Below are 22,225 nucleotides of genomic sequence, written 5' to 3'. Positions count from 1 at the left end.
CTGTTACATGATTTTGAATTTGTGGTTATAATTATAATAAATATAATTTTCTGGACATTTTTCCCTGTGTATGTCTAATAACTTAATATTGTAAACAACCACACAAAAAATAGATCTAAAAAACTTAAGAACAAGAAGTAAAAGTGTAGGAGCAGCAAGTTTTGGGACTAGGACACATTGTGTTCCTTGAAAGTCCTGGAATCATTGGATTTTTGACTCTTTGCCCTCTCCAAAGTACCTGTCTCAAAACATAGAAAAGATTGTTTTATGTTCATCACATTTGTAGCAACAACTCAAGAACATGTTTGGTGGCTGCTAATATTTAAAAAGCCCACGATGTAAAACCTCATTTGTCCCATTTTACTTGATGTCCCACATTACCTGAGTTAAGCCTGTTTTTACTCACATGTTTCAAGGACAAATCAGTGTCCTGGATTTCTTAAAGTAAAATCAACTTGTCAGATTTTTACAGTGTGTGGTTTTCATGTGGTGTGGACTTAAAACCACAAAAATGCAAGACGGCATATTCCTGAGCTGATTTGCTCATTTTTAATGTTGACGGCTCCTGCAGACTTCTTCCTGCCTGGCTGCGATGATATAAGTAGAGGGTTAGAAACATGAAATGAAGTAAACAAAGTGAAGTTCTTTGAGTTTGTCCGGGCAGAAAAACATGTCAGGGCTTTTCGTGCCAGGGCAGGTTTTTATGAATGGAAGTTTTTTTCTCTCTCTCTCTCTCTAACTTTCCCTCTCTCTCTTTTTGTGAATGAAAAACAACTGGAAAATCCAGTATAAAAGCCCCGCGCAGGTGATTGGCTGCTTTAGCCTAAGCCCCGCCCGCAGTTGCTAGGAGCCCGATTATCTGGCTTCTGATTGGCCCGCGCGGGGGAACGGAGACTTCATTCATAAGTCAGTGGATTCAAGCGGACAAAGGCGAGAAACTCGAGCTCTTGAAAGAGGAAATGCGCCAATCACGAGCTCCGTCTGGCTCGAGCGAGAAAAGCAAGTCCTCCTAAACCATGTTTGTAACCAAAACGACAGCTAAAAAGTCAACACACGAAAATATAAAGGTGTTTAAACTCACTAAACTGCATTTTTTCTGCGTGCGTGTGAGAGTGTGTGTATGGAAATAGAGCTCCACATCTGTTTCTCGTCACTGTTCCAGCGCTGGACTGCTTCCTAAAAACCCTGGCAGACGTGGCAAAAAAAACTCAAGAAACATGCCATTAAATATCCCTCATAATTCATGCTCTTTGACATGTTTTTAATGCAGAAGTCAAACAAATAAAACTGCGCCATCCTGCAAAAAAAAAAAAAAAAAACACGCAAAAGGTGGTCCTTGAGGTGCAAACTCTACGTTAGCAAAAAGTGACGAGCTGTCCGTCACACAAAAACAAGAGATTTGTAAAAGCAGCCCGCTGGGTAATCACTCGCCATCACTTCCCCTCGGCATTTTTTGTGAATGGAGCTCATTATGCATGCAGCCTCCACGCAGCTCCATTCACAAGCAGGCGAGCGCTCCCTCCTTCTCCTGCAGGCTGCGTGGATCAACTCAGCCTAAATGACCACAAACGGTTAACGGATGGATTATAAGATGGATGGATATTTGGACCAGCAAGTGCCTTACACTTTAGCAAATGTACGTACTCTTTTCTTGTTGCTGTAACGTGCTTTAAAAGGCTTGTTTTTAATCACTCCGCCACCGGGGCTTTATCTCGCTCTGTCGCTCTTCGTCTCGCGTCTGTTTGCACGAGTTTTGGCTCAAGCAGCTGCGATGAAAAATAAAACTACTTCTCCGCCTCTTTAAACTAATATAAAATACTCCAAAACTTAAAGAGTAGCAAGTATTGCATTGGCGGAGTTTATCTGCGGGTTTCTTTTTGATATTTTGGTTGGTGTCAATGTGTGCCAAATGGTCACTTTCTTCAAACAGCGCGTTTGTTTTCCTCAGATTGCCTCCACAACTGCTGTTTTTTTAACGAGCTTCATGTTCACATATATAGCTGCAGTATGCTTATTTGCTGCTCATTGCAAATTATTATTTTTTGTTTTTGTCAAAAGTATCCACACTGTAAAACCTGACAAGTTAGTTTTACTTAAAAAAAAAATCTAGGATGCTGATTACCTTGAAAAATGTAAGTAGATATAACTATAAGTCTTAATGTATGTTTATTTTATATCTAAATGTTAAATAAAATTAAAATGTTGTTATTATTACTCAACTTTGTGAAGTTGATGCAACTTAAAAATGCCAAGTGTAATGAAATCAATCTTTCTTAGTTTTAGTAACTTAAGTAAATCACGTATGCTGTGCTATATTTGTATTCTGCTGTTTGCAAAGTGGTCAGTCATACATGTATTTTCTTAAATATGTTTAGTAAACAGAACTTGCAGATGAACTGAGTTCATAATTTGCAAAATCCTCTTTGTGATGATCAAGCTAAGTCAGACTAACTCGGTTTACTGCAGTTGTTAACACTTAGAACAAGGTAATTCCACTTGTCATTTTTAAGTGGCAGCAACTTCACAAAATTAAGTAAATACAGTTAAATTCAAAGTAAACTTAACATCTTAACACTTAGATATAAAGTAAAAATAAATTGAGATTCATATTTACTTTCCTTTTTCAAAGCAGTCAGTTTCTAAGGTGATTATAAGTGAGATCAATTTGTCAGATTTTACAGTGCACTTTACTAACGCCACATTAAGCATTTTGACACTGATGTGCCCCTGCCCGAGTCTCACTTCTCTGTTATGGCTTTTGCAGAAGTCGCATGGAAATGGGCCCCTAAATAGACTGTTGATGGCAGCGAAAAGGAAATACATGGACACAGAATTACCCCCTCAGGAATCTGAAGGTACAGTCGTGGAAGTCCACAATTTTATTTATTTTTTTGGTCCTCTCGTCTCTTTACATGGTTTTAAACCCTTTGAAACATGGGCAAATTGGTTTTATTTCTTCCAAAAACATGGTTACACTGTAAAAAATGAACTATTTTTAACTTAAAAAGTTAGTGTCCAGGTTGCCTTCAATTTTTAAGTTGACTGAATTTGAGAAAACAAGTTGAATCATTACAGAATGTCCTGAACTCGTCTTCACAAATTCAGTTAACTTAAAATTTTGAGTGAGCCTGTACACTAACATTTTAGGGTTAAAGCAAATAGGCTATTTTTACAGTGCAGAAAGCAATGATCAACATGGCACAAAAAATGGGGGAAATTAGTAAAATAAGCAGAAAACCCCTCAAAAAATTATGTTTTCTGCACATTTTCATCTAAAATTTTTAACTTTTCCATTGTAAACCAATTTTTAGGTTGCTTTCTTGTCACAAGACATGGTACAAACATATTGGCAGGAAATTAGTTAAAACATTTTTCCTATATTTTCATATTCCCCCCTTTTATTAAAACAAAATTTTCTTGTTACATTGACTAATTCCTTGCAATTTGCTTGACATTTCTTGCCAAGTTGCTCATTGCCTTTTTTCTTGTTGTTTCCAAAAGAAAATAACTCAATTTGCTCTGGTTTCAAAGGGTTAAATAGCTTGTTTAAGGCATCTGAACCTAGCACAAGAAAACTTAATGTTTATCCAGGTTTCAAAGAGTTAATCAAACACCCCCCAGGCAAAGTCAGTCTGAGGCTTATTTAAATTATCACGAGTTTAAGACAAATGTTGGTGGTGGCTCGTCATCCTGCAGATTATTCACTCTTTCTTTTTTTTTTATCTTTTTCTGTTCAGACCTCTTCCAGGATTTAAGCCAACTCCAGGAGACATGGCTCACAGAAGGTGAGATTTGCCTGCAGGCTGCTTTTCCTCTTTTTTTCTGTGATGATTCCCCCCATTAATGACTGTCAGGAGGTTTGAAGATGTGTCTGTCTGGAGAGATTGGGGAACAAACCAAAAAAATACTCTTCTATTTTATTAAGCTCTTAAGGGAATTATATTCTGCTTTCCACTGTCAAAACTTCTGTGATTACCTCTGACACACCACTTTTTCTCTTATTAACTCTTATTAATGCACTTTTATTCGAATTCTTCCTCAAAACTTTGCTGAAAAAGACGACCTCCTGCCTTTAGCTGCCGTCCCAAACTGTCTGATGCAACACACATGCTCATAAACCATGCAAAAAAAAAGGCCAGAGAGAACACAGACGGGACATTATTAGCTTTGAGCATGTCCTATTTTGGCCATGTTGGCATGTAGCGTGCGTGCCAGCCCGGCGGCCAACGCAAACAAACAGGCTATTTGGCTTGTGTCACTCAAAGGCACATAGCGATGAAATGAGGCCCGAGCCAGAGGCGATTGTCAGCCAGTCAGCTTCATATGTGCAATGATGATGTGAGCTCTAATAGAGTAATTATACTGTACGTCAGGAGAGGGAAACAACACTGAGTCATTGTGTGTGTGTGTGTGTGTGTGTGTGTGTGTGTATGTGTGTGTGTGTGTGTTTGGAGCTCGGGGACAGAGGAGGGACAGTGGAGATAAATGTGTTTAAAGCTGCGAGTAAAAAATGAACTGCAGCACGAGGTGTGAATTTTTGTCGTGTCAGTTGATTTGATGTGAAGGCTTAAAGGGAAATGCTGCTTTTTAAAAAAATGTTTAATATGAACCACATCAAGCTGATAAATCTGTTTTGGTTTTTGTTTTTTTTTTTTGTCATTTGGATGTTTGAGCTTTGCTGTGCAGAAGGCTGCAGAGTTTTACACCTGAAGGCTGTTTTCACTTTCTTCTCCTGAAGGAGAGTTTATCTGTGCTCACTTTAAAAATGAGTTGAAGGGGGCGGTTTACGCGGCAACGGTTCTTGCATGAAATGTTAAACTCTTGTTGCGATTTGGCTTTTTGTTCACATGACAATAGCGTTTTGGGGGCCTGAAAATGCAAACCGGGTTCCAGAGTGTGATTTTTTTGAAAATGCCACCCTTTCTGTCTCCGTGTAAACTGGCAATGCGTGGATCCTGTGAGGTGACGTCACGGCTGCACTTTTCGCCTTATGCCTTACAATGGTGGACTAACAAGCTGCGTTCACGCTGCTCACTCTACTGAGTTCATTAACCCTGTTGGATTTCGTACGTGTGTTTGCCATCGTCTCGTTCGTTTATATCCACCGCTCTGTGGATGAACACCTTTATGCACAGGTGCGTGGTGATCGTCTGTGGTGTGTCATTACAAACTCACACCTCCACCTACTGGCATGGCATGCATACTACAGCGTTTTCAGTTTTTGCGGATTCGTGTACACGAGGATCGTTTTCGCAAAGGCAAGACTTAACTGTTTTTAGTAGAACCACTTTTAATTAAATGTGACCTAAAGCGTGCATGTTCAGGCAATTGTGTGACATCACAGCTACTGGAAACCAGTCATGGTCCAATATGCAGCTGATATGAGTCAGAACATTTTATGGTTATAACTCGATTAGGTAATTCAATTGGACTGCTGTCCCTGTTCCAGTGTAAAAGCACCGGGGAGAATCGATTTATTGACGGAAGTGTGTCTGACTCCTCTGTGGTCAGTGTCATTACGCCCCCTTTTAGTCGGTTGCTATTGGACCTCCTTCTGGTTGGCCTATTATGTCACATACCAAACAAATTAGCAAGCGGCAGACGGGTTGCATGTCAACTTTTCGGCGCTGTACATTTCATACGTACTCTATGCTTTACTTGGTACCTTTGTCTCATTTTGTTTTCTTCCCTTCTTCTTCTGTTGTTTTACCTGTCTTTCTTCTACGAATTTATGAAATTTGACTTACTGGTCAAAGCCCAGTGCGGCAACTAGGAGCACGCATGAAACACCTCGGCCAGTTCAGGTCCGATTGAGGCGTATACATGAAAGAGTAAATCAACCCCAACCACTTCATCTAGTCATGTTTACCAAAAGTGAGAAATTTGTCTTGGTACAATTTCAGTCTGACGTACATGTTTACATGTATTTTAATTGTAAAGTTTTAGTCAGTTTATAAATTTTTTAGACTTATGCAAGTCATCTTTTCTGACATCATGTAAACGTGCTGTGGAAAGGTGAAGCCTCCAGTACACAATTTCACATTTCTTCGAAGTTGGAAACGTCTTGTGTCCTGAAGTTAGATTTAATTTGAAGAATATTTAGCAAAGTGAACTTTTATTGTAAAAAGGGGGAAAACATATTGGTGTGTGTTTTATACATCTGGAAGCAATCTTTAAAGGAGCTATATGAGACATTCAGAGCAGTAATCGCCAAACCACTATTTGCTGTGTAAAGATATGGTGGAGTCATGGCGTCTCGAGCAGAGAATGAAGTCATGCAACCTCTGTGTGTTGTAATCTGAGCGTCTCTGTTCGATGTTGTGGTAGATGGTCCGGTGGTGCGTGCATGTTCATGTATGTAAGTCTTTCAAACTGTCTGCTCAAGGCGGGAATTTCACGCCGATATGCCGCCTCGCAGTTCTATATAAAGATACAGTCCCATATTGGCGGGACAGAGTTGTCTCACACTGACGCCACCATTGGAGGTAGTAAAAATGGTGTCTGTATAAACAGAACAGGACCATGGGCAGGAAAAGTGTGACGTTTTAAGGACGTGTATTGTGTGTGACCCACTGTGGGAGATTTAAAAAGCAGCTCTTAGCAGTTAGCAGCTAACTCAAGAAGATCAGCCAACATATAACATAGACGGTAAATGATTGTTATTGCTATGTCATTTTTATTAAAGAAAATGCTGTTAGCGTGTATGTTACATGTTACACAAGAGGCAGACGCTGTTGGGTTGAGTGCCAAGCCTCTTTCGCTTCCCCATTGCTGGCATGCTATCTAAAAATACACACTGGAATGCACGGAGCCGCTGTTGTTTGGTTCTGTGTAAAAATGCAAAGGCGGCACAAAGAAGGGACTTCGTAGCTGCTCTATAGTGCGATCTCTCTGTAAAAATGGCTAATTTAGTCGCACTTCCTCTGTGTGTGTTGTGATCTAAGCTTCTCTGTGGGTTGTTGTGGTAGACGGTCCGGCTGTGCATGCATGTTTAGCTGTATTTCCACCAAACCCTTTTGATACGATACAAGACGGGACGAAAAAAGCTGGTTCTGTTGGTACCATCCGCAACTTTTAACAGTGAAAACACACACAAAAAATGTTCTAGTGTGTAGCAAACTGAACTGAACACTGGTGCTTGCTAAAAACCTTTTTGCACAGATAGATGGATCATATCGACAAGCTGTCATTCCACAAGTGTAACACCGACCCTCCAATTTACCTCCAGGTTAACACTGTTAGCTCTGTCAGCACTGTTACTGTTGTATAGCGCCGTAATTTTGTTGTTTGGTGCATAAAAAAAACCCAGAATACAGAATGTATTTGATGTTCTGAATTTTCTGGCAGAGGACCCCCAAAACTCTCCACTTCATATGTTTCTCCCTCAATATTAAAACGAATCTTAGGCCCCTGATCCCGCCCAAGACTCTGAATCAGAGATCTGAATGTCGTATTCAGCTCCTTTGAGTTTTGGCAGATTGTATACTCTCTTAAAATGCTACTCTCATTAATCGATTTTGCAGTGTATGGGTGGTGCTCGTTTTATGGATAAAACAGATTTTTAAGAGCAATTTCTCATATTTATTGGAAATATTATGTCAGTTTAAAACAATGCAATAAGTCCCCGTATTGAGTCATGGTATACAGCAGACCAGGAGACGAGGGAAGTAGGACAGTCCCAGTCAGAGACACTGTGGAAGCGGTCCTGTCTGTCCTAAAAAAAAAAAACATAAATTTAAATGGAGCCCACTCCCCGGCCAGCCCCCGTTTTATGGGAAACAATGCAGCATCCACGTCAGCTTTCTCACCTTTTCTCATGCAGCGTCAAACCAGCAAGTTCACTTCACACCAGCGTCTCACGCAGACAAAGACGAGAGCCAGAGCCCATAAAACTGCAACAATGGGTGTCGCTTCAAAGTTGGAGCCTATTTGTATTCACAGATTTCACTGTAAAAGGCCGCCCGTAAAGGTTCAGCTTTTCTCACCTTAAAATGTTGTATCGTCTTGACAATGTTTTTTTTACCGGCCTCTGAGATTTATCCCACCACCTCATGAGAATGGCAGCAGAGTTTAGTTTGTGCTGCTCAAAGTTTTTTAAAAAATGAATCAGCAACATATCTTCCCAGGAACAATGTCCTAAATTCAATACCACCAAATTTAATACCAAAATTCACAGTAATCTGTGAACTGAAACCATGTTCTGCCAAAGAAAGAGTTCCCATAAAAACTGCTGATAAGAATTCCTGAGAAAGATTTAATATAACTGACATGTACCCAAACACCTAATTTAGTATTATCAGGGAAAAGTGCCACTACATTTGTTCTGATTATTTTAAAGTCTTGAAATTTTGTACAGATGTACTTTGGGCAAGCATCTGACAGTACAACTTTAATATTTTAAGATCACATAAAAATTCACACTTTTATAAAAAAAAAAAAAAATCAAGACTTTTGAAAAACAAGGAAAACAGCTAACATTGTGTTAATTAAATGTCTTACTTTTGATTTTTTTTCCCTTTACTGCACATGTAATATCTTAGATATTCAACTTGTTATAAGTCAATAGATAACAAATACTTGACTGTGCTCTTTGCCATTTGCCATTTTTCAAATCATAATTATGTTAAATTTTCAATTTATCTTGTGTAAAATTGGTGTTAAATTTTATTCTGAGTGGCATTTAAAAACATCTTTAAAAGTCTTATATCCAGCTTGTTTTAAGTTTTAGGAGCCCTGGACAGATACCAAAACTATCTGCATGACCAGATTGGCTATCACTATAAAATGTATAAATATACGAGAAAGATTGTTTTTATTTATTTATTTATTTGTAATTTTGGTGAACCGTCCTTTTACTTTATGTACAAATTGGGTTGTAACTTTTCGTGAAATCACAATAAAAAAAAAAAATTAAAATGTCTCAAATCAATCTTTCAGTAGTCTTAAAAATGCTGAGACATAGCAAGTAGGATTTTGTTCATGTTTTTTTTCCCTGATGTTGCATTTAAAAATCTTAAAATTCAAACTAGATATCAGAGTAAATTTTTTATAAACATCTGAGAGTGATTTTTTTGGGGAATGTTTGTAAGCCGTCTCTTTAAAATGAGACTTTATTTTATGTGCAAATTGGGTGGCAACTTATTGTTGAGTCACAGAGACAAAAAAGAGAAGCAGGAGAGAAAGATGGAAGTGTAACTTTATCAAAGTGTTATTTAACCCTAAGTACTGGCTTGTTTTCAGCTTCCCCGGCTAAGACCTCTCCTTTCCTGTTGCATTAATTAAAGACCTTATCATGACTGATTGCAGTTGTGAGGGATTCACCAAGATTGTAAAAGCTGGGTAGCTGGAGGGAGTTTTTTTTTTTTCTGCCAAAGGAGAGCGGAAGCAGGAGAGAGACAGAAAGGGTGAAGCGCTGAATGGCAAGAGTTCAGGAGCTTGTCATATCTTGTCTGGTTCTGGCCGTTAGGTTTATACGGCTGAAGCTGCTCGGCTCCTCCCAGGATCTCCCACTGAGAGAAAAAAAGTCATTCAAGGTGCCTGGAAGCATCGGGGAGAACATGCGTCTGTGCTCGTATAAACACACTTTCCTTCTTGTGCTGACTTGCATCTCAAAGCCCCTGACGAGGTGTTCCTGGAAACAAATCAGATACACACACACACAGGAAAGTGCGCAGACACACACTCCGGGGTTACGATAACGTCTGATGCTCTTCATGCGTGTTTCTTCTCTCCTTCCTCTTTACGAGGTCCAGCATGTTCCGTTTTGGACATGTTGAAACGAGTGGAAGTGATTGATTGTTGGATGTGCAGGACTAAATATCGGCCCCTGCTCTGTCTCACACAGCAGCTTTATTTCTCCCCCTCCCCCCTCCCCCCGAGGGCGGCAGACTGAAAAGTTAAAAGGGGGTAATATTATTATGGTATAGTAAGCCACAGGATGCGGCGTTGTATAAGAAATCGATGTCATTTATCTGAACATGCTCCAAAACGCCATCATCCGGTTTCCTCTGTACAGGAAGGAGTGTGACGACAAGAAAGTGGATTTGGATTTCTTATTTCCTCTTTTTGTCCTGTCTCGCTCTCTGGAGTTTTGGTTTTCTGTGTTGTGCATCACAGTCTGGAAACTGTAACGGTGGATGAAGTGAGAGAGAAGAGGCTGCTGAGGAGGAACGCTGGGTCAGATTTAGGTTGTTGGGGTGAGGTTACAGTCACATCTCTTGGGTTGCAGAGGAGGTGTTCACGGCCTTTTCTTCAATGAAAGTATAGATACCTCACTGTAAAAATACTACTGCTCCTGCACTGAAAATGTTACCTAAGTAAAAGTATGTGAGTATAATCTAGAAAATGTACCTAACCCTTTGAAACTTTAGCAAATTGGCCTGATTTCATTAAAAAACATGGGAAGGAGGCAATGAGCATGAAGAAATTACCCAAAAATTAGCAAAAAAAAGAAGAAAAAAATTGTAAAAAAAAAAAATAATAATAATAATACAAGAAAATTACCTAAAAATTAGAGGGGAAAAACAAAGAATTTAAAAAAAAAAATGAAATGGCCTTGGAAAAAAGTGCTTTAAATAAAAAAAATAGTTTAAAAATAATTTTAGGTATATTATTATGAATATTATGAAGTTCGTTTTTGGACATTTTTCTTTGTATTGTGGTTTTTTTTTTTTTTGGAAATTATTTGCCAAATCCACTAATTTCTTGCAATTTGCAAAATAAATTGCGAAGTTGCTCATTGCCCTTTTCCAACATTCTGTGATCATACTAATTATAACGGCAAGGTGGCTTAACTGTGCAATATTCCCGCTTTAAACAAGTAGTGTTAAATGATCTTTTCAGCTGTATTTGTACATATTTATATGTTCTGTGTGCAAAAAGTACAAAAAAGTGTAATATTTTGCTCTGAAATGAAGTTGAGTATAAGTAAAAAGTGCATCAGAGAGTACAAGTACCTCAAATTATACTTGAGCACATTACTTGAGTAAACGTAGTTACTCTCCACTTCTCCACCTTTTGGTGCAGATTCATGGTGGACCCTGCAAATGCGCTTTTAAGGAGAAAATACGGATAAATCCGCAGAGGAATTTCTATTATTTATGGCCCTTTGTCCATTTTTAGTGAGCAAATGTTGCCTAAGTACTCACAACATGGTACCACTTTGTTTTGCAGCCCATTACGCCCCTGATTGAGTGCATGATATTTAATGATAGCCATCAACTTTTCCCTACCAGTTGGCTTGTACCATGACGTAAGTGTGAGGCCCGAGCAATGGAAACACTTTATAAAAAACTCAGAAACTTGCAGAGCTGGAGCGTAGCCAGATTAAAAGGTTGGTTCTGCTCCACGTTCAGGGTTAGATCATTAATTTTGGAGCGGTTGAATAAAATACCAGTGTGCTCACGGTTAAGTGGGTGAATCTGACCTCCTCACCCCTGAGCAGGGTGTTGGCAGTCAAACCATTTTGGCTTTTCCAAACTGTTGGTGTGAGTCAATGTCCAAAGCTCCTAGAGGACAATTGTGAATGGGTTGGGATTGCTAAAAAAAAGAGCTGTACAATAGTGTCTGTCTAGCTCTGCTGCACCTGTGTGTTTTTTCAGTTAGATGAGATTCATTATGAAAGTGTCGCATCGCAGCCTCTGAAACTGAGCACCACTGCAAGTAATTATAGATCGGCTCACACATACCATATAACTGTATTGACTCATCTATTTTTACAGATCATTGTAAGCTGGCTGCACATTGTCTCTGTGACACTTTACATCAAAGCATTGCAATATGATGGTTGATATGTTTCCTAACAGGAAATATCGTGTGATCAAATGTCAGTGAATACTTCGCAGAGGTACTGAATCACTGCTGATCTGTGACGCTTTAACCTTAACATGCTCTCGTTTCACTTCCCTAATTCTCCTCTTGATTTCAGTTCAGTTGTTCTTTATCTGCGATACGTCATCTCTGCAGCTGATGAAATCCAGACTGCTTTTAGATTGTTAGACACTTTGAGTCCCCAACGCTTTGGGACGATCTGAAAAGGTGGTTTGTGGCACCGCTTGTTTAGCCAGAACTGCCTGTTTAGTCTGTCTGGATTTCTACAAAGAAACTGGTTAACAGCTGGTTGTAAGTTTGAGTAGTCGGGAAAGTAATTTACATGTCTGGAAGCAACCAAATCGCCAGAATAAACATTGGCTTTATTTGTTTCTGAAAACCATGGATATGTTACATTTGTACGTTTTGTAATTAGTGGATATGGTGAAACTTTTTATGTTGTGACAGCACCGTGGTTACTGTGTGGTCAGGTTTAGGAACAAAAACCACTTGCTTAAGATTTGGAAAAGATCAAGATCTGGTTTAAAAAACTCGCTTTAGTCGCCACAGCCACAGCTGGAAATGTCATAATGTGTCATTAGGTTTCGTAGCTTTTCTTTTATATGATTTGGATGAAATGTACAACTATCTACTACTAACATATCCATGGTTTGCAGAAATGTACAGCGCCAACTTTTTTTTAAAGTTTTTGCCTAATTAGGATGTATGAATGGAGATGGGGGCAAATTACTTGACCTATCTACCTATTGCTGATCAACCTGACAAAATCAGCTTTGGGGCTGTTTATATAACAGCGGTTCTTGCATGAAATGTTAAACTTTTCTTGCAGTTCGGCCTTTCGTTCACACAACAACAGCGTTCTGGAGGCCTGAAAATGCAAACTTTTGAAACCAGGTTCCACAGTGTAATTTTTTGAAAACGTCACCCCTTCTGTCTCCGTGTAAACAGGCAATGCAAAGAGCCAGTTATCTGTAAAAAAAGTTTATTTTGAAAAGAAACAGGATGGAGTGATATTGTATTTTTAATTGGTTTTTAAAGACAGTAATAGTAGACATACAAAATAAAACAAAAAAGAATTACTTAAATGAGTAAAAATAAAATGAGGATAAAAAATAAGTGTACATAAGTATTAAGTAAAGAAATAGATTTGTTCTGTAAACAAAGGTATTGAATCTGATTATTTCACACTTTAAATCAACTTAAACCAGGTTGGCAGGTTACCATCATGCCGCTGAGGAGCTCCATGTTCTCGTGTATTGATCTATGAGTCGAGCAAAGTGCTGACGGGCTGCAAAAATCATGACCTGAAGGTTGCCTGAATGAAGCCCGGCCTGGCTCTGACTCATATTTCAAGAAGGAGAAAAAGAGAAGGACAAAGAAAAAAAATTTGCCCAAAATATAATAACAACAATGTTAAATTCATGCTGTTTTTTGTCTTGTAATTTCAGCTCAGGTTCCTGACAGTGACGAGCAGTTTGTTCCTGATTTCCATTCTGAGAACTGTGAGTACTTTTCAGTTTCCATTTCCTCCGAATGTCTGATTTTATGACCTTATGTTGCACAGATCAGATCTTTATATTGTTTATTCGATCAGGCATTGATCGGTGCAACATACAGGGCTGTGCATGGACTGTCTCACCCGTCTCTCTGATTTGGCGAGTCGTGTAACTCCAGCTAAAGTGAGCATGTCATGAGAGAGCGAGGATGAAACCAGGAGTCAAATTTGGGCTGTGAAACCGCCAGAGGCTTAGGTGGGGATACTGTAACTCGCTGATGTTACAGTAATGTCTTTGGCAGACAAAGCGGTGCAGAAACAGAGGGCCTAATCAGGCAGTGATCATGGAGTGAATTTGGATGCCGGCGTTATCCATCCATTTGCATGCCTTTGAAAAGCTGAATGGGTCCGTCCCAGGAAACCAGTAAAAAAAAATTAGGGCGCAGGTACAAAGATGGCCTTTTGTGCACGTCGGAAGGTATAAAATGGGAAAGCAAATTCCTGGGCTGCACAACTGAGCGGCTATTTGAATGCGTTTCCCTTTCTTGTGTCTAAACAATGGCGATTCAGGATCTGGGTGGGAGTACGTGTCGCTCTACAAACAGTTTTTTTTCTTTTCTGTCCCATTCAACGCGCTGTTTCTCATCTTTAGCAATGAAATGGTTAGCGGGAGAACTTGAAATCCGTCAAGAATAATCTCATCCTTAAAGTAAGTGACAGCTTTCAGTCCAAGTCAAAGACACTTCCTCTCGTGTGTCTTTTGTGTGTAAACATCATGTGATTTAAGTCCGACTGCTCGGTCGCTCGGTGACACATGCCCTGTGCGACATTGTCGCTGTCTGTTGGCCAACAATGCGGAGCAGGAAGTGCAGATGAACCCCGGGGCACGCAGGGGTCATGTCTACTTAACCCCCTGACCTGTCAGCCAATCAGCTGTCAGGCCTCTGCTAACGGTCGAGCAGGGTGTGATTTGCAGGGTCAGGGGGGCTTCGGTTTGACGGGCAGCTCACTTAAACCCGGCAGAGACACTCCCGCGTTGACAGACAGTGTCCCTGCTGGTCGCAGTCAATAGCTGCAGAGTCCGCTCGGAGCATCTCTATTCAGCTTTGATTTATGGAAAATTGAAGCTGACAAGCGACTATAAATACATTCATCTTTAGTTTTTGTGCTAGATCCTGGATGTGGTCTATTAAAGGTCCAGTGTGGAGGATTTAAGGGGATATATTGGCAGAAAAGTATGTTTTATTTAGTGTATAACCACCTGAAAATAAGAAATGTCGTGTTTTTGTCACCTTAGAATGAGAACAGACAAACCAGACACTGGCTCTAGATATGAACCGTCCCGTTTTTTTCATCCATAGTTAATATTCTCTCTACGATGAGCTGAGCAGCACTGAAAAAACATGAAAACTGCTTTATTCAGCGTTTGCTCACCGGGTCCATTTGTTGAAGAGACCTTGGCTCTCAGAAAAAACTTCCTGAACATCTGAATCTTGAGCTGTCGGAGAAACAGTTGAGCGTACATTAGCAGTTGTTGGGCTAACGGCTCGTCTTTAACATGATGAACAGCACTGGAGAAACACAGATTTTGAACATGAATCCACTTTTTTTTCAGCGTTTTTACTGATTTTTATCACCTTGTCCGTTTGTTTTTGAGAGGAAAAGACCTCTGCAGATAATTAAATCCCAGTAAAAACATCCGGATTATCTGGATTTTAAGTTAATAGATAAAAAATGCGGGTGCACATTAGCATGCACTGGGCTAGCAGCCCTTCGCTGATATGCCAAACAGCATTGAAGAAACACTGATTTTTATCGTAAAACTGCTTTCTTCAGTGTTTTTAACTGTTTAAATCACCAGGTTGGTTTGTTTTGCAGAAGAAGAGATCTCTCTGGATAATTCGGCTTCCTGTTAAAACCTCCTGAACTATAAACACTAAAGGAATTCAAACCAGGAGAGGTTTCCGCTGGTTGCAATCTGTAATCTACACTGCTAGACGCCAATAAATTAAACTAAATCCGACACACTGCTCCTTTAAAAAGCCTTATCTTTTCCCATACTGAGCTGAAAGGTGTTCTCAGTGTCTGGCGTACTTTTAAAAACAGGTGACTCACCTGTTTTGGAAACTAGCAAGCACATAAAAAAAAAACATAAAGCAAAGCCTTAATCCCAGGTGACCGGAGTATAATTGAGGCTTGCATTGAAAAGGGCGCCCGGGTAAAATTAAACATTGTTGTTTACTGAGTCAGGTTGTTACCTGCATGGGTGTGGTGTTGACGGAGAGGGGAGAGAGAAAGACGGAGCCAGAAAACGGCAAAAGAAGAGAGGCAAAAACACTGGGACATGTTGGAATGCTAGATTGGGGAAGAAGAGGGGGGCAAAGGAGGGATTGTGCAATACCTGCACATCTGTTAAATCTATCTCATCTGGTCGTTTCTCCCTCAGTTCACAGCTAACAAGCATGCTCTGTCTGCAGGCTGCCATTGAGGGAAGGTTACGCAAACATGCAAGTTTTATGTACTTGCTGACCTGCCTGTGTGTGTAAAGGTAATTGAGCCACTGGCGATAACCGCGCACCATATTTTGAACTAATGTGATTGTCTCTTTGGAAAGGAAGGATTTTAATCATTCGCTCACCAAGAAGAGATGAGGATTAATGTGTCATTTTCAGGCGCTGACAGCACCTTCAGGGGTTATCCTCGTCTGACGCTAGGCTGTCGGACTGAATCTTTGTCTGTTTACTGCCTGCGGGCAACAAACACATGGAGGTGTCAGTCAAATTCAAAGTGCAGATACTTAATTAAAATAGTTTAACCATTTGGAACTTGGACCGACATCAGTTTCTTGTGTAACGTTTGGACGCCTTTCACAAGCATTTTAACTGCTGAAACCCTGAGCAAATTGACTTGATTTCTTTTAAAAACATGGCTTAAAAGGCAATAAGCAAACTGTAGAAAGAGATGCAAAGTCCTGCAAACTGAAAAAAAGATTTTTAAAATGACCTAAAATTAGCTGGGGTGCAGTTATTAGATATGATTAAAGAATAAGTAAAAAATGTCCAGGAAACTAGACTATAGTCATGATTGTATATTTAAAAGTATGCTAAAGAATGTGTGTGTGTGTGTGTGTGTGTGTGTGTGTGCGCGTGCGTGCGTGCGTGCGTGCAGACAGAGTAAAAATAATGTAAAATAATTATTGACTTATACATTTTAAGTCATTAAAATCTTCATTTTTAGCACTTTTTTTTTCAAGCCATTTCCTTTTCTTTTCTTTTTTTTTACATTTTTCTTTTTGTTGTGTGCAAACCTTCAGGTAATTTTCTTCTAACTTTTTACAAATTCCTTGCTAATTTTGGGCAATTTCTTGTAAAGTTATTCATTGCCCCGCCCCCATGTTTTTTTTTTTTTAAAAAAGAAATCTTTTTTTTAAATTTATTTATTGAACCCATATTTAACCAGACAAGTCCCACTGAGATCAATAATCTCTTTTTCAGTGGAGACCTGGCCGAGACAGCAGCATAAGAAAAAGTTACACAGCGATAACCACCATAAAAAACATGTAGAAATATTAAAAACTCCTACACACAATGACAAGGCCGAAGCCAATTTGCTCAGGTTTCAAGGGGTTAAACATGATCGGGACTTTGCTTTTTGTGTTAAAAACACTAAAAGGCCGGCGCTGGAGCGTTCAGCCTGCGCCGAGAGCTCGTTCTTCTTTGTCCAAGTATGTTGTTTACACTCGGAGCAGCTCGAGAGATGTGACCCATTCATAAATTTTCTTCCCTGCGTGCGTAAGAGGAAGTGTGCCTCCCCCTCCCCCCTCTCTCCTCGCTCTGCGCTGCTCTCTCCTTCGCTCTTCATTCATAAAAAAGCCCTACAGTACTACAGATCCCCCCTCTCTGACACCCCCTCCTCTCCAAGTGGATACTCCAAACCCCTCCCTCCCTTCCTGTGTCTGTACAAACGAAGTCGAATTTAAAAATCGGGACCCCCTCCCCTTTCCCTTTTCTCCCTGCCCCTCTCTCTCGTCTCTCTCTACACACACTTTGAGTGCTCCAAGATGTGAACTAATCCAGCGATTTCGGAGCTGTGTGGGACGATTGTTTAGTTTTGTGCCTTGCAGTAATTATATAGGAAGTTGCGGCTATAGGACGCCGTTACAGCGCTTTTCAGAAAGCAACTTAGCAAAGGAGAGAAAGCAAGAAAAGAGGGAAGAGAGTGAAGGAGAGGAAGCCAAAAAGGAAAAGTAACTTCAAAGTCTGCCGCTTGTTTTTTGACCTTTTATGTGTCATTTTTCTCCATGTTGAATTTTTAAACTTCAGTTCATCATATCATGCATGTAGTCTTTGTGTTGCAACAGTTTCTAATATTAAATAGTATATTACGCAGGGAGCTATAGACTTTATTAAACACTGGACGCAGCCACCATGATGTCATTTATTCATTTGTGATCATTTTTAAACCTTGAGTTTGCTGTGGTTGTTTTTCTGTAGACCAGCACCAAAATTATCTCTTTGCCTTGGTTCCTTCGTTGGAAAGCTTGTGAGGTTTTTCCATTGGCTTTTGGATCATTGCAGAAAACAAACCCTGTGCTAAACAAACATTTATGATACTGACATGTTTGGCTCAGCACGATAATCTTCACAAGTGAAACACACTTTTACGACTTTTGAAGCATAAATGCAATCGCAGTAAGAAAAAAAGCTAATGTTAGGCTAACTCATTTATGGGTTTTAGGACTCATTAGTCATAACTGTAAGCGCAAATAACATTTAATGAGTTAGTTAAATAAAAAAATCACCCCTCGCACAGTCACAAATGTGGAGACTGGCTAAAGAGACCAAAACCATTTTTTGTACCAGGCTGAAAATGTATTTATTTCTGCTGTAAAGTGGAGCATTTAAAATGTCTATTTCAACGTCTGTGGATTTACTTTGTTTTAGAGTCAGCCTCAAGTGGCCTTTAGAGGAACTGCAGTTTTTAGCACTTCTGTGTTGGCTTCATTTTGTTAAGTTTTTGATTGATCATTTGGTCATTTAAATATAGATCACAGTTTCCTAAAGTGCGCGCTGGTATCTTTTAATCGCTTACTTTGTCTGACCAGCTGTCCAAAACCCCAAAATGTTCAGATTACCTTACACAAAGAAAACCAGCAAATTTGCACAGTTTAGGAAGCAGAAATCAGTAATGATGAGAATTGTTGCACTGAAAATGACTTATGTTGAGCGACAATCGAAAACCTCGCAGAAAAAATGAAAGAAGACGGACAAGAAGGAACAAAACGAGGGAAAGGAAAAGTTCCAGTAACCCAGCTCTAACCAAATCCTCCCCGCCGTGTGTCTCTCTGGCTCTGTGTGTTCTGCTTTGTCATGAATTCACAGCCTTCCTCTTGTTTGGGTTGTTTTTCTGGATCAGAACTGGCCCAATCAGGCCCTATTCGGAGCATGGGCTGATGGGCGAGCCGAGCCCCTCCCTCCCCAACTCCCTCTCTCCCCTAAAGAGAAACATGCAGCTCTGTGTTCTTCCACTTTCCAAAATACAGCTGCTATGCAACAAAGTGCGCAAAAACAGCCAGGTGCCTGCCAGATATGCACGGATACTGCTCGCCTGCTCGCTCGCTCGCTCCGGGGAGACGAGGCTTCTTCTGCGCCTGTGTTTGTTGCAGCGTTTTGTTTTGCTTACGAGTGAAATGGTTGATTTCTCCTACGCGAACGATGATTTCGTTTGACAGCCTCTCATCCACATGTGCACACACACACACAGACACACAGACAGACGCACACTTGAGCCCTGCAGTTTTATGAATGGGCTGGTTGTGAGAGACTGGCTGAGGCAGCACATTGAGTTGAGGGGAGTGAAGCTTCATTCATGACTTTAGAGGACTTTATTCCAACATTAACAACACCTACGAGAGGTTTCTGTCAGCCTTTATCTGAGTACACTCTGAGAAATAAAGCGGCTAACTAGAACCATATAGGGTTCTTGGGATTGTTCCCATAGGAGGCCCCTTTTCGGTTCCTTGTATCCTTTATTAAGGTTCCATGTGGAACCTTTTCAGAAGGATCTACTGATACTCAACATAAAGGGTAATATCCTAAAACCACCTGTGAAAGTTTCCACCCAAAACCTCCAATGAGAGCTTCTACAGAGAACCCTGTTATGGTGTTCTGGTATTCGACTGAGGGGTTTAAAAATAGTAATTGACTATGTTACTCATAGATCTCTTTCACAAACTAACATTTTTAGTTCTTAATGGATCTTTAGGTCTTATAAAGAACCCTTGAAGAACATTTTGTTCAAAAAAGGGTTCTTCAGAAGCAATCGGTTTTGAGTAGACCCTCAGCCATTCAAAGATTAACCCTTTTGGAGCCTTTATTTCTTATTTATAAGTTTTAGAGTTTCTTAAAAAAGTCATCAATCCTCCCAAAGTTTCTGCAGTTTACAACATTATTTAGTCATCTTTAGTGAATCATGTCTGATGAAAATGGCCTGACATGTAGCGTAACGGGCGTTTAACAGCTTCCAGTGGGGAAGTTAAAGCTGTACGTCTGTGTGTTGATTCAGAGCAGCCCTGTCAAAGCCAGGGGGCCGCGGGGATTTGAGCCAGGCAGCGCAGCCCGAGTGTCAGCAGCAGAGCTTTGTGAATGGACGGCAGTGTGTGTTTTATTACAGGAGAGTGAGGGGAGGTGTGTGTGCGAAGAAAAAAAGAGCATGTGTGTTAGTACATCCCTGTGATGCGAGTATGCGTGCCTGTGCATTTCTTTCTGTGTCGGTGTTGGTGTGTTTACTCCAGCAGGACGGCTTGGCTCTCTGTAGCTGGAATTTTTTCTCTTTTTTCGAAAGCGAGCGCCGACCAAAGAGGGGGACAGATGCTTTGAGAGAGAAGGGGCGAGGCCGTAAAAAAAAAAACAAAACAGTAGTTGAAGCTGAGTCAGTCATTAATAAGAAGATACAGGGAGTGTGGCAACTGTGCATACCGTGATCCAGTTTGGACTTCTAGCCTGTTAGTAATCCCAGTTTATTATAACTTGGGCTTTGTCCATCATGTCTGGTTGTTAAAGGATTGTAGTGGCGACTTTGTCCAGATGGGGCAAAAAAAAAAAGGTTATACAGGTTGTAAACTTACCCTGCAGGTCACCCTAACGTATTTTAAAGAGCAAAAAAGGCAGAAAGTAAAATTAGTACCCTAACTGTCTGTTTCAACCACCACTGTACTGCGTGTAATTTTTCTGTAAGTTATTTATAACTTACTCAGAGCGCGTCTTTGACACGTTTCGACCCGCTCTGCCCAAACTGTGATATCTTCTAATGAGCTGACTCAAACCCGTTAGCAGGTGTATAAATAAATAAACAAACAACAAAGATCATTTTTCATTTTCACATTACATTTGTGGGACAGAATCTGCTGCGTCCGCATGATACGCCGCTGCATGGCGTCAGGTTGAAATGCTGCTGGTAACGACGAGATATAAGGACACTGAGGGTCCCTATAGGCAGGCAGGAGGGGCGGTGGATGGATCCAACATCCCCAGACTTTCATGCAGGAGTCAGTGTGTTTAGGATTAGGCCACAATGTCCCAAGTGCTTTTGTAGTTGAATCCCACCATGTGCCTTTGCTGATTGATCCGTGCGTCAGTAGCGCCATCCAAAAACGTCACCAGCAGACGCAGAAGGATACCTAGAGCGTAATATGTAGACGTGGAAGTCCTCTGACACAGTGGCAATACATGACGACCTGGGATGAGAACTTTTTTTTGCAGTTTTTCGCTGACATACAGGTAACGTGAGGTGACACAACAGTCGGCCTTTGTCGCCCCTTAGTTTAAGGGCGGAGTTGAGGAGGTTGTGTTCGAAAATATTTATAACTTTCTTAAACCAACACTTAGACAAGGACATCAGGCAGAGGTGTTTAAACAAACTTTCGTTCGTGTTTTACACAACCTCTGTCGCTTGTCATGCGTGCAACACCATGAATAGGTCCACCTTTGAGCGAAGACTGTCTAAACGTGTGAGTCGATATCCACATTTTAGCAATAATTGCGTCTCATCTCCCTCTGTGGCGATAGGCTTTGTACCTCGGTCCAAACCGTCCAAACAGCTATAAACACTTTTGCACTCAGATATGATTGGATGACACGTCGCACCTTAAGCCTTAAACCTTTCTAATCATGTTACTGCTTCTGTTCCTTCTTGCCTCTGACTTTGTGGTAGCAATGTTTCCACGTCCCCAGATCTTTTTAGTGAGTACTATGTTGTCATAATCGTTAAAAATGATGGCCAAAAGTATATTTTAAAAAGCCCACGCTGACTTTGTAATGAGCCTTTTAAGAGCTGTTTCTGCTCTCTATTCTTGGCCAAAAGTTATACTCACATTTCACTCTGTTTTCCACTTTCACATGCCTCACAGTCAAACACACACACCAAACACACACTGCACGTGAGAGAAGGAGGTGGCTGCGGAGGGCGGACCTTGTAGTAACCTGCTGACACAGACCAGTAGGTGTTTGGAGCGAGCTGAGAGCCAGCGTACGGCCGTATTGATCCTCGCTGATCCAGCAGGGGAGTAAGAGGAGATGGAGGCGGTTGATAGATGACTTGATGAAGATAAAACTCAGATAAATCAGCGTGGAGGCAGATAGGGGAAGGAGAGGAGTAAGAGCGGGTCAAAAGTGCCGCCAAGAATTACGGTCGAGATCCTGATCAAAGCGAGAGGGGGAGGGGAGGTTGCGAGAAGAGCAGGAGGAACTGTGGATGTGGCATGTGTGCTGATAATTTCCAGCAAGGTGTCCCGGCCTTTCTGTGTGTGTTATCTCCGTCTGATAAAGCAGATTTCGCTTGCTGGAAAACACACTTACAGGCATGCATTGCTAAAGGCGAACAAACAACAGAAACACACACACA

The 22,225-nt window shown here is 40.6% G+C and overlaps 1 protein-coding gene across 1 annotated transcript in view; it reads left to right on the top strand.

Moving 5' to 3' along the window:
- The first annotated feature begins 1,425 nt into the window (after positions 1-1,425).
- The window catches only part of etv4 (ETS variant transcription factor 4), a 48,659-nt gene continuing 27,859 nt past the window's right edge, over positions 1,426-22,225 (top strand). The window contains exons 1-4 of the mRNA XM_042507809.2: positions 1,426-1,636; positions 2,765-2,855; positions 3,738-3,785; positions 13,278-13,331. Of these exons, the coding sequence (XP_042363743.2) occupies positions 1,580-1,636; positions 2,765-2,855; positions 3,738-3,785; positions 13,278-13,331 (250 nt within the window). The 5' untranslated portion in view covers positions 1,426-1,579. The remainder of the gene's footprint in view (positions 1,637-2,764; positions 2,856-3,737; positions 3,786-13,277; positions 13,332-22,225) is intronic.

The sequence above is a fragment of the Plectropomus leopardus genome, chromosome 19 (genome assembly GCF_026936395.1).
Source record: "Plectropomus leopardus strain MGB_pleo_1.0 chromosome 19, ASM2693639v1, whole genome shotgun sequence".
NCBI classification, from domain to species: domain Eukaryota; kingdom Metazoa; phylum Chordata; class Actinopteri; order Perciformes; family Serranidae; genus Plectropomus; species Plectropomus leopardus.
The sequence above is the reverse complement of the archived record's forward strand: the minus strand, read 5'-3'. Positions and strand labels throughout refer to the sequence as shown.